We start from the raw sequence: 13,272 nt of genomic DNA on the forward strand, positions 1-13,272 counted from the left end.
TATTGATTGACTTAATTGTAAAAAAACGAACCTAAAAGGTTTTACATTATTGCAAATGTGTAGCTGAGAGGAAGGCGTACCCTTGTGGTAGGAGACCTCGTCGTAGCGGTCCTCTATCTCTGCTGGTGTGGTCGCGTCCGCGTAGAGTGCGGCGCGCTGCCCGCGTACGTCCTCCCGCAGAGCAGACTGCGTCACGTCCACGCCGAACCGCGACCACATCTGCCAGTCCGGCCGCATCTGGGCACACACAAAATGGCTCTCTTACTGCTTCTGTCTGCGTCCTTAACGCTAACAAGAAATAAAGCTGGTTCGGATTCTTAGTACGTCTTTGCGCAACAGAAGTGACAGCGCAACAACACAAAGAAAGAATGAATTTTCACTCTGCAGTGGAGTGTGGGCTGACTTGAAATCTCCTAGCAGATTAAAACTATGAATAGGATCAGAACTCGAACCTGGGAGACTGGTCTTTGGTGGACAACTTTTGTACTGACTAAGCTATGTTCTTTTTTCACCAAGTCTTTAATTGAACTGAAATTAAATAAATCAAAAGGTTTCATAAATGATGATGCTTAGCTTTGTCATCATCAGTATACCCTCAAAACTACGCTGGTAGGCGAAAATTTAAGGACGAAAGTAGCTTTCGCTTGACGTATCACTACCTAGTAACACAAATCGATGAAACTTGGACCATACGCAGAAAGAACTGCTACAGTATAGTCCAGGACGTAAATGAAAGAAATGCGCAATGTGACGAACAGAAATGACATTTTTATTCGAAGACAATAATTTCACTGAATTCACCGCGATTTATGATGGTCCCCTGAACGTTAAAGGAAGGTTTACAATCTTTTGGTTCAAAGAATCGGTTTTTTAAAAATTGCGTTTTTGGATCCATAAAAGTATTTAGAATCCACCCCTGAAACGGTTTTTCCGAATACGGAACGGAAATGTTTTTTATTCGTAGTTGAACAAAAAATTACACCAGCCTGAAATCGGCCTTTTTCACGCACCAGTTTTTTTCTTTCGGAGGACGAGTTATTGTACAGGTGCTTGGCAGGAAACACACAAAATTCAAATGAAAGTTTGAACGCGTATGTTTGGAAGTTAGCCCTCAAGCATTTGCTGCGAAGACTGTGGAGATTGCGACTTTCCTGGCAGTGAGCAGCTTCAACGAAGGGTATTCAGCAATTATGAAGACCATGACAACGATGGACGTCACCCTGGGACACTATTCGACGCAGTTCACCAAGCATTCGGACGACCACCGAATTCAAGCGGCCGAAAACCGCTTGTCATCGGCCGTAAAAGCGGCTCTGGAGCAGCGCGGGATGGCCCAGATCGAGCAGAACGCCCTCTATGAGGAAGAGGAAGGACTAGTTTATGGGCCCGGAATAGCAGATTGAACGTAAGTTGCATAATATTGTATTTATAAGCAGTCAAAACTTCAAACGCGTTTTTCTCGAAATGATTTTTTTTTTACCGGGCGGTATGATAACTTCAAATCTACTGAACCGATTGGCATTATTCTTTGGTTTCGACGAAGCTAACTACATTGTCTAGGATTTTTACCACTATTATTCCGATCCATCAACTATAAATATTTTTACTTGGCCGACTAAGTCGAAAAATCGACGAAAAAACCCCTATTTTCTTCAAATGGCCGCCATTTTGTTTCTTATGGTCCAAATAACTTAAGCGAGGTACAACTCCTAAAGAATCTTATATACGTCGCTAACGTCAACTCAATTTTGATTTCAGACGAGCCGGATGACCTGTGAAATACCGCGCGTGGAGGTCTACATCGAAATTTTGTTTCGTTCCGACGGCACTTCCGCCTTTGCTCTTATACAAAAATAAAATGGCTCTGAGCACTATGGGACTTAACATATGTGGTCATAACTCCCCAAGAACTTAGAACTACTTAAACCTAACTAACCTAAAAACATTAGACACATCCATGCCTGAGGCAGGATTCGAACCTGCGACCGTAGTGGTCCCGCGGTTCCAGACTGAAGCGCCTAGAACCGCACGGCCACATCGGACGGCTGCTCTTCGACATTTCTGGTCGAAAAAATTCCAGTTTGTAGAAGAAATACCAATAAACATTTTGACCACATTCAACATTGATATCTATAACACATCCCGAGAAAATAATTCTCAAAGGACATGCTTTCTTCGGGCCAAAGATAGTAAACTTTCCCTTAATATAGTCAGGACGTAGCTAATAACAGGTTTTGTAATCGACTCTAACAGCAATGCATCCTTTGCAACGTGCTCCAATGCTGGCCGCAAAGTCGATAAGGAGTTGTGGTAGGGCGTTTCATTCCTCCGGCAGCGCGGCTGGATGGTCGTTTGTGCGTGTGGACGTGCTGCAGTACTTCTGCCCACCGCATCTCACAAGTGATCGATGGGATTTAAGTTGGACGAACCTGAAGCCAGTCCATCCGCAGACATTCTTTCGTTCCAAGAACTCCTCTACCTGCGCTGTTCAATGTGGTCGCAAATTGTCATCCATAAAAATGAAGGCTGCACTAAACATACCTCTGAAAAATGCACATGGAGAAGTAGTACGGTGTCACAATAGCGTTGACCGGTGAGTGTACCGTGTTCGAAGATTTGTAGGTCTGTGCGCCAATGCAAAACTGCGGCTCTCCTCACCACAAAACCGATCATTTTCGACTATGTCCCTGCGTGCATTGTGTATTCCCACCTCTCACCACACGAGAATACGTCAAGCGTTGTCGAACGTGATCATTTTGGTGGTGCAGGTGTTAATGTGTGGGGAAACGTAATGTTGCATGGGCGCACTGACCTTCAAATCTTTGAGCGCAGTACAGTCAACGTTATAGTGATACTGTACTCATTCCCCATGTGCGTCATTTTAGAAGTGGATTCGGCCCTAACAGTTTTTATGGATGACAGTGCGCTATCGCATCGAACAGCGCAAGTGAATCAGCTCTTGCCTCGAGAGGATTTCCCCTCCGACTTAAAGCCCATCGAGCACTTATCGCATGTGTTGGGGAGACGTACGGCAGCACGTCCATTTCCACCTACGACCATCCAGCAGAGGTCAACCGCGCTAACGGCTGAATGAAACGTTCTATAAAGAGAGCTCCGTACCAACGTCGTGGACAGAATGGGACCAGGTTGCAGAGCGTGGTGATCACCCATCCTATTAAGAGCGACGTCCCGCCTTTTGTAATGTCCAGGGCACGACCATAAGTTACGGTGACTTCAGTGTAGTTATTGTCTATGAATAAGAGTGTCATTTCTGATCATCTCATTGCGTATTTCTTTCAGTTACGTTCTGTAATACACCGTGGCAGTTCTTTCTATGTATGGTCCAAGTTTCATCGAGATATATTACTTAGCGGTAACAGTCATACACTACTGGCCATTAAAATTGCTGCACCAAGAAGAAATGCAGATGATAAACGGGTATTCATTGGACAAATATATTATACTAGAACTGACATGTGATTACATTTTCACGCAATTTGGGTGCATAGATCCTGAGAAATCAGTACCCTCAACACGATACCACAGTTCATCAAGACATGTCCATTATAATTATCCGGGCTGTTATGCCGTGGTCAGTTGATGAATTCTGTGTCGATTTCCGGCAGTGAAAGTCTACATTTTAGTTCATCAAGAGTAGTGACTGGCGTATTGTGACGAGCCAGTTGCTCGGCCACCATAGACCAGACGTTTTCAGTTGGTGAGAGATCTGGAGAATGTGCTGGCCAGGGCAGCAGTCGAACACTTTCTGTATCCAGAAAGGCCCGTACAGGACCTGCAACATGCGGTCGTGCATTATCCTGATGAAATGTAGGGTTTAGCAGGGATCCAATGAAGGGTAGAGCCACGGGTCGTAACACATCTGAAATGTAGCGTCCACTGTTCAATGTGCCGTCAATGCGAACAAGAGGTGACCGAGACGTGTAACCAATGGCACCCCATACCATCACGCCGGGTGATACGCCAGTATGGCGATGACGAATACACGCTTCCAATGTGCGTTCACCGCGATGTCACCAGACACGGATGCGACCATCATGGTGCTGTAAACAGAACCTGGATTCATCCGACAAAATGACGTTTTGCAATTCGTGCACCCAGATTCGTCGTTGAGTACACCATCACAGGCGCTCCTGTCTGTGATGCAGCGTCAAGGGTAACCGCAGCCATGGTCTCCGAGCTGATAGTCCATGCCACTGCAAACGTCGTCGAACTGTTCGTGCAGATGGTGGTTGTCTTGCAAACGTCCCCATCTGTTGACTCAGGGAGCGAGACGTGGCTGCACGATCCGTTACAGCCATGCGGATAAGATGCCTGTCATCTCGACTGCTAGTGATACGAGGCCGTTGGGATTCAGCACGGCGTTCCGTATTACCCTCCTGAACCCACCGATTCCATATTCTGCCAACAGTCATTGGATCTCGACCAAAGTAAGCAGCAATGTCGCGATACGATAAACCGCAATCGCGATAGGCTACAATCCGACCTTTACCAAAGTCGGAAACGTGATGGTACGCATTTCTCCTCCTTACACGAGGCATCACAACAACGTTTCACCAGGCGACGCCGGCCAACTGGTGTTTGTGTATGAGAAATCGGTTGGAAACTTTCCTCATGTCAGCACAATGTAAGTGTCGCCACCGGCGCCATTCTTGTGTGAATGCACGGAATAGCTAATCATTTGCATATCACAGCATCTTCTTCCTGTTGGTTAAATTTCGCGTCTGTAGCACATCTTCGTGGTGTAGCAATTTTAATGGCCAGTAGTGTATGTAAGTTCTTTTTGTCCTTACTTTTTACATTAAACAAGGAATTAATAATAATAATAATAATAATAATAATAATAATAACCCCCGTGGAGGCCCGGGAAAAGAATAGGCCTCCGGTATGTTCTGCCAGTCGTAAAAGGCGACGAAAAGAACAAACCACTAATAGGGCTAACCCCCCTTTTAGTGTGATTACTTGGTTCAGGACAGAACTAAAGAAGCCTCGGACAAGCGCCATCATGGTCGGGGACGACGCTTGAACCCTATGCCCGCCCACAATGGTAACGACACTGCTAGCCAACTGAAAAATGATTTAAATCCCAATAGAGGTGTTTTGCAGGATATGCTTCCTGCAACCACCCTAGAAGGAAAACAAAGACAGAGGATGAGATGGTCAGATGAAGTTAATCGACACCTCATGTTCTGTTATTACCAAGCAACAAACCTAGGAACCAACACAACTGGATACAGATCACAAGTATACACAACATTTATTACCAGATACCCGGAATTAAAATTTTTAACAGAACAACGACTAGCTGATCAGATCCGTGTAATAATAAAAAATAACAGGATACCCCAGTCAGAATTAGAAAACATCAAAGAACAAGTACAACAAATACTGGATCTAAATAATGTGCAATCAGAAGAAGAAGAAAATACAGTAATGGACTCAAACATCCCAGAGCAAACAAACAAAGACCAACACGCATCAATTAAACAATCAGAGGAAAACGAAATCTTAAGACAGCCACCAGAACAAGCACAAATAGAACACGAAGAGACACACGTGTTAGATATAGAAGAGAAATTTCAGCTGACATATATAGAATACAAAGACACAAATACAGACATTAGACCATTCTTGCATAGACCGCCAAATAACCCACAAGTCGAAACAACAATAAAACCTATCAACACAATCATACACAACAAAATAAATGAAAACACAACTATGGAAGAGTTACAACTACTGGTTTATAAAGGAGCACTCACTACACTAAATATACACACTAGGCAGAGATCAGAACAAACCAACACACAGAAGAAACACACAAAACCAGCATGGCAACACAGGCTACAGATCAGAATAGAAAAACTGAGAAAAGACATCGGACAGCTAACACAATTTATAAGAAATGAAATATCAGACAAAAAACGAAAAAGGTTATGTAAAATCTCACAACAAGAAGCAATAGAGAAATTAGATGAAAAAAAGCAGAAATTGCAAGCATTGGCCAAACGACTTAGAAGATACAAAAAAAGTGAAAATAGAAGGAAACAAAACCAAACATTCAACACAAACCAAAAGAGATTTTACCAAACAATGGATAAGACACGCATTAAAAAAGACAATCCACCAAACGTAACAGACATGGAACACTTCTGGAGCAACATATGGTCAAACCCGGTACAACATAACAGGCATGCACGGTGGATACAAGCAGAAACAGACACATACAAGATGATACCACAAATGCCTGAAGTGATAATTTTGCAACACGAAGTCACCAGAGCAATTAATTCTACACACAATTCGAAAGCCCCTGGAAATGATAAAATAGCAAATTACTGGCTAAAGAAGTTCACCTCAACACATTCACATCTAACTAAATTATTTAACAGTTACATTGCAGACCCATACACATTCCCTGATACACTTGCACATGGAATAACCTATCTGAAACCTAAAGATCAAGCAGACACAGCAAACCCAGCTAAATATCGCCCCATAACATGCCTACCAACAATATACAAAATATTAACTTCAGTCATCAAACAGAAATTAATGACACATACAACACAGAACAAAATTATAAATGAAGAACAAAAAGGCTGTTGCAAAGGAGCACGAGGATGTAAAGAGCAACTGATAATAGATACAGAGGTGACATATCAAGCTAAAACTAAACAAAGGTCCCTACACTACGCATACATTGATTACCAAAAAGCCTTTGATAGTGTACCCCACTCATGGTTACTACAGATATTGGAAATATACAAAGTAGATCCTAAATTGATACAGTTTCTAAACATAGTAATGAAAAACTGGAAAACCACACTTAATATCCAAACAAATTCAGATAACATCACATCACAGCCAATACAGATTAAGCGTGGAATATACCAAGGAGACTCATTAAGCCATTTCTGGTTCTGTCTTGCTCTGAACCCACTATCCAACATGCTAAATAATACAAATTATGGATACAATATTACTGGAACACACCCACACAAAATCACACATTTGCTATTCATGGATGATCTAAAATTACTGGCAGCAACAAATCAACAACTCAACCAAATACTAAAGATAACAGAAGTATTCAGCAATGATATAAATATGGCTTTTGGAACAGACAAATGTAAGAAAAATAACATAGTCAAGGGAAAACACACTAAACAAGAAGATTACATATTGGATAACAACAGCGACTGCATAGAAGCGATGGAAAAAACAGATACCTATAAATATCTAGGATACAGACAAAAAATAGGAATAGATAATACAAATATTAAAGAAGAACTAAAAGAAAAATATAGACAAAGACTAACAAAAATACTGAAAACAGAATTGACAGCAAGAAACAAGACAAAAGCTACACTCCTGGAAATTGAAATAAGAACACCGTGAATTCATTGTCCCAGGAAGGGGTAACTTTATTGACACATTCGTGGGGTCAGATACATCACATGATCACACTGACAGAACCACAGGCACATAGACACAGGCAACAGAGCATGCACAATGTCGGCACTAGTACAGTGTATATCCACCTTTCGCAGCAATGCAGGCTGCTATTCTCCCATGGAGACGATCGTAGAGATGCTGGATGTAGTCCTGTGGAACGGCTTGCCATGCCATTTCCACCTGGCGCCTCAGTTGGACCAGCGTTCGTGCTGGACGTGCAGACCGCGTGAGACGACGCTTCATCCAGTCCCAAACATGCTCAATGGGGGACAGATCCGGAGATCTTGCTGGCCAGGGTAGTTGACTTACACCTTCTAGAGCACGTTGGGTGGCACGGGATACATGCGGACGTGCATTGTCCTGTTGGAACAGCAAGTTCCCTTGCCGGTCTAGGAATGGTAGAACGATGGGTTCGATGACTGTTTGGATATACCGTGCACTATTCAGTGTCCCCTCGACGATCACCAGTGGTGTACGGCCAGTGTAGGAGATCGCTCCCCACACCATGATGCCGGGTGTTGGCCCTGTGTGCCTCGGTCGTATGCAGTCCTGATTGTGGCGCTCACCTGCACGGCGCCAAACACGCATACGACCATCATTGGCACCAAGGCAGAAGCGACTCTTATCGCTGAAGACGACACGTCTCCATTCGTCCCTCCATTCACGCCTGTCGCGACACCACTGGAGGCGGGCTGCACGATGTTGGGGCGTGAGCGGAAGACGGCCTAACGGTGTGCGGGACCGTAGCCCAGCTTCATGGAGACGGTTGCGAATGGTCCTCGCCGATACCCCAGGAGCAACAGTGTCCCTAATTTGCTGGGAAGTGGCGGTGCGGTCCCCTACGGCACTGCGTAGGATCCTACGGTCTTGGCGTGCATCCGTGCGTCGCTGCGGTCCGGTGCCAGGTCGACGGGCACGTGCACCTTCCGCCGACCACTGGCGACAACATCGATGTACTGTGGAGACCTCACGCCCCACGTGTTGAGCAATTCGGCGGTACGTCCACCCGGCCTCCCGCATGCCCACTATACGCCCTCGCTCAAAGTCCGTCAACTGCACATACGGTTCACGTCCACGCTGTCGCGGCATGCTACCAGTGTTAAAGACTGCGATGGAGCTCCGTATGCCACGGCAAACTGGCTGACACTGGCGGCGGCGGTGCACAAATGCTGCGCAGCTAGCGCCATTCGACGGCCAACACCGCGGTTCCTGGTGTGTCCGCTGTGCCGTGCGTGTGATCATTGCTTGTACAGCCCTCTCGCAGTGTCCGGAGCAAGTATGGGGGGTCTGACACACCGGTGTCAATGTGTTCTTTTTTCCATTTCCAGGAGTGTATAAATACTTATGCTATACCAGTATTGACCTACTCATTTGGAGTAGTGAAATGGAGTGACACAGACCTAGAAGCACTCAATACACTTGCACGATCACAATGCCACAAATATAGAATACATCACATACATTCAGCAACAGAAAGATTCACATTAAGCAGAAAGGAAGGTGGAAGGGGATTTATAGATATAAAAAACCTACATTATGGACAGGTAGACAATTTAAGAAAATTCTTTCTAGAACGAGCAGAAACTAGCAAAATACACAAAGCAATCATTCATATAAATACATCAGCTACACCATTGCAATTTCATAACCACTTCTACAACCCTTTAGATCACATAACATCAACAGATACAAAGAAAGTAAATTGGAAAAAGAAAACACTACATGGCAAGCACCCGTATCATCTAACACAGCCACACATAGATCAAGACGCATCCAACACATGGCTAAGAAAAGGCAATATATACAGTGAGACGGAAGGATTCATGATTGCAATACAGGATCAAACAATAAACACCAGATATTACAGCAAGCATATTATTAAAGATCCCAGTACCACAACAGATAAATGCAGACTTTGCAAACAACAAATAGAAACAGTAGATCACATCACAAGCGGATGTACAATACTAGCAAATACAGAATACCCCAGAAGACATGACAATGTAGCAAAAATAATACATCAACAACTCGCCATAAAACATAAACTAATAAAACAACACGTTCCCACATACAAGTACACACCACAAAATGTACTGGAGAATGATGAATACAAATTATACTGGAACAGAACGATTATAACAGATAAAACAACACCACATAACAAACCTGACATCATACTCACCAATAAAAAGAAGAAATTAACACAACTAATTGAAATATCCATACCAAACACAACAAATATACAGAAGAAAACAGGAGAAATAATTGAAAAATACATACAACTGGCTGAGGAAGTCAAGGAGATGTGGCATCAGGATAAAGTCGACATTATACCAATTATACTATCAACTACAGGAGTCATACCTCACAATATCCACCAATACATCAATGCAATACAGCTACATCCAAACATATATATACAACTACAAAAATCAGTAATTATTGATACATGTTCAATTACCCGAACGTTCCTAAATGCAATATAACATATACCGTACAGTTAAAAGGAAGTCACGCTTGATCAAGGTCCGCGTCACTTTCCATTTTTAACCAGACCTAAGGTCTGAGAAAGGAAAGAAGATAATAATAATAATAATAATAATAATAATAATAATAATAATAATAATAATAATACGGTAAAAATAGTAATATGATGATAAAAAGGCGGACTGTAGCAGTGAGTATTTTCTATCCATAGGAATGTGTGGTTTTAAGTAACGTACATCGAAGCACGACCCACGATCAGCCCTCACAGCTTTACTTCCACCAGTACCACCTCTCCTACTTTCCAAACATCACAGAAGTTCTCCTGCATACCTTGCGAGAATAGTACTCTTCGAAGAAAAGGTATTGCAGAGGAACGACTTACCCACAAACGCAAGTATAGGTCCCAGGTTCGAGTCCCGCTGCGGCACACGGCTTTAATCGGCCAGCAAGTTTCAATACGAAGGAAGTCACAAATTTCTGAGTAAGAAATCTTTTCATTTAATTTTAACAACGCATAGACTTTTATTGCTAGGATGCGTATGCGAAGAACGACTAAACTTGTGAGAACATGAACGATAAGAATCGGGCCAGTACAGCTCTAAAGCAATACCGTTTTGATCATTCTGAAATGGACTGTGTGAAACGGTAAAGCAATTATAAACTCGAAGGCTGATTTCAATACTACAATGCTTTACTATATGTGGACCTACTGGAGATGGTATTCATTTACCTTCATCCGACCTTTGAGCTAACGTACCCACTGACTTATAAGGATACACAGTAAACTCCAAACCAAGGCGCGACTTTGGCAATGATTCATTAATGTGAAAAATGCAGGTGTGAAAGAAGGGGTAAGTGACACCCCAGCTTTGTACAATTGTACACCAGGAAAAATTAGGTTGAAGAACGATATGAGAACCGATCGGAAATGAAGGCGTTTTGTTTTTCACTAAAGACAAACCTAATCATTCGGAGTTGAGTCGCTGGAATTAAGACATTGTTAACCATACATATGCAAAACATTTTGCAATTTTTCCTAGTTGAAGTATTCTCTCGAGAAATCTTGTAAAACTCTGTCTATATGAATAAGTCCATCTGCGTCGCGAAGTTTCGAAGAAAGCCTTTATTAAGGTTAAAGTGACAGAAGATGATGATGATGTTTGGTTTGTGGAGCGCTCAATTACGCCGTCATCAACGTCTGTACGAAGTCCCAATTTTTTTCACAGTCCATTCTAGCCATTGTCACCAATGATGAGGATGATGATGAAATGATGAGGACAACATAAACACCCAGTCCCCGGGCAGAGAAAATCCCCAACCCGTCCGGGAATCTAACCCGGGACCTTGTGATCCAGAGGTAGCAACGCTAGCCATTAGACCACGAGCTGCGGAGGGAAAGTGACAGAAACTGTTATCGCACATGTTAAGAATAAGATTTCTCTTTTCCTTCAATATTACGTATACAACGTAAAGATGTGTGATCTTGAAAAATATATGCGAAGTTAAAAGATAGCTGGCATCCAAGGAGAAAGAGTTCAGAGCACGTCTTACACATTAATACCCTGTAATGTTCTTGGAGAAATGCACGGTGCACACTGTGCCGCCCTACAATATATTTCTTCACAATCGGTTTCGATCATGGGTCATCTTCACGATGGAAAAATATCTATTGTGACAAAGTCACATTTTCAAATCAGCAATGGCGTATAATTTTCTGGTTAAATAGCATGTATGACATTTGAAGTTGTCACAATAGATATTTTTCCACCTTGAAGATGATCCATGATCGAAACCGGTTGTGAATAAATATACTGTAAGACAGCACAGTATGTATCATGCATTTTTCCAAGTATATCGATGCTGTTGACAGGAAGTCTGGAAAAAAGAGGAAAAGAAACACACTGAATGCATATTTGATTTGCCGCTACAGCATACAGAATTGTTTATTGAAGCTTATGTTGGTTTCAGAACACCAAAGCCACCAGTAACGTAGCTGTGCATGGTCAAACTTTACTCTCTTTTGAAACATAGTTTCTTGTACCCGCTTAAAAAGCGTATGGTTAGTAACCTCACAAATGCAAATTCTTAGTTTTCATTGATACAGCGTAGTTTGTCGACATTATAACAAATGTAGGTAATTGTTTTCCTTCAATCAGAAGCTCAGATGGTTCAAATGGCTCTGAGCACTATGGGACTTAACTTCTGAGGTCATCAGTCCTCTAGAACTTAGAACTGCTTAAACCTAACTAACCTAATGACATCACACACTCGATGCCCGAGGCAGGATTCGAACCTGCGACCGTAGCGGTCGCGCGGTTCCAGACTGTAGCGTCTAGAACCACTTGGCCACTCCGGCTGGCAATCAGAAGCATTCTCCAGCTTGTTCTTATGAATATAGGACTACCTAAAAAACGTAACACATTTCTTGTCGCAAATGGCAGATTTGCTGTTCCAGTGTCTCTTCTGTATTTGACGTCTGGTTCCCAGAAGAGAAATTGTAAACAGCGGCCCTCTGGACCGCACCCTCGCTTTTGAAGCGAGAATTCCAGCCTCGCGCAGTAGGACGCCAGCCCTACCTACTTAACAATCCAAAGCTACGCTCTAGACAAGTTGTTCACCTTTCGGTCTCCCAGAAAACGGGATTGTTTGGCTTTACTTCAGCACAGAAAATTTTCTCTCATGTCGCTCCCTATCCCACTGATTACCCAAGTCTCCTTGGTGCTACATCCCGCGCCATTATTTACATCCTAACAATAAAAAATTGTTGTAATGGAGTTTCCTGTGACTACTTTTACACTAGAAACTTTTGTAGTAGCAGTTTGGAACGCTGGAAAACTTCCCTAGTCTACTATACCTGCCTTAGGAAAAGATACCCTCTGTTAGAGATAGTCAACATGGAGAGAAGCCTATTCGTGAAGCGGAAGCATGGTCAGCACCGATTCCAACGACTGAATGTGTTACTCTATATTCTATGTTCCAGAGAGGTAATGAAATAACTCCGTAACTGAGCGGTCAGCAGAGATGGCTGCCATATGGAGGACCCTAGTTCGATTCCCGGTACTGCCAAGGATTTTTCCTTGGTGGAAGGATTGGTACGTGGTGCACTCAGCCTCGTGATGCCCACCGAGAAGCTACTTGACCAAGTAGTGATGGATCCACGATCTGGAAAGTCTGCAAAACGGCCGGGAGAGCGGCGTGCTTACCATATACCCTTCCAGACCGCACCCGCATGACGCCGCAAAGCAGAGGATGACACGGCGACCGGCAGACATTCCTTGGATCATCACGGCCTGACAAAGAGCTGTTTTT

The 13,272-nt window shown here is 43.2% G+C and overlaps 1 protein-coding gene across 1 annotated transcript in view; it reads right to left on the bottom strand.

Moving 5' to 3' along the window:
* The window catches only part of LOC126183641 (uncharacterized), a 449,828-nt gene that overhangs the window by 160,683 nt on the left and 275,873 nt on the right, over positions 1 to 13,272 (bottom strand). The window contains exon 7 of the mRNA XM_049925781.1: positions 81 to 237. Within this exon, the coding sequence (XP_049781738.1) occupies positions 81 to 237 (157 nt within the window). The remainder of the gene's footprint in view (positions 1 to 80; positions 238 to 13,272) is intronic.

The sequence above is a fragment of the Schistocerca cancellata genome, chromosome 4, assembly GCF_023864275.1.
Source record: "Schistocerca cancellata isolate TAMUIC-IGC-003103 chromosome 4, iqSchCanc2.1, whole genome shotgun sequence".
Classification (NCBI taxonomy): Eukaryota; Metazoa; Arthropoda; class Insecta; order Orthoptera; family Acrididae; genus Schistocerca; species Schistocerca cancellata.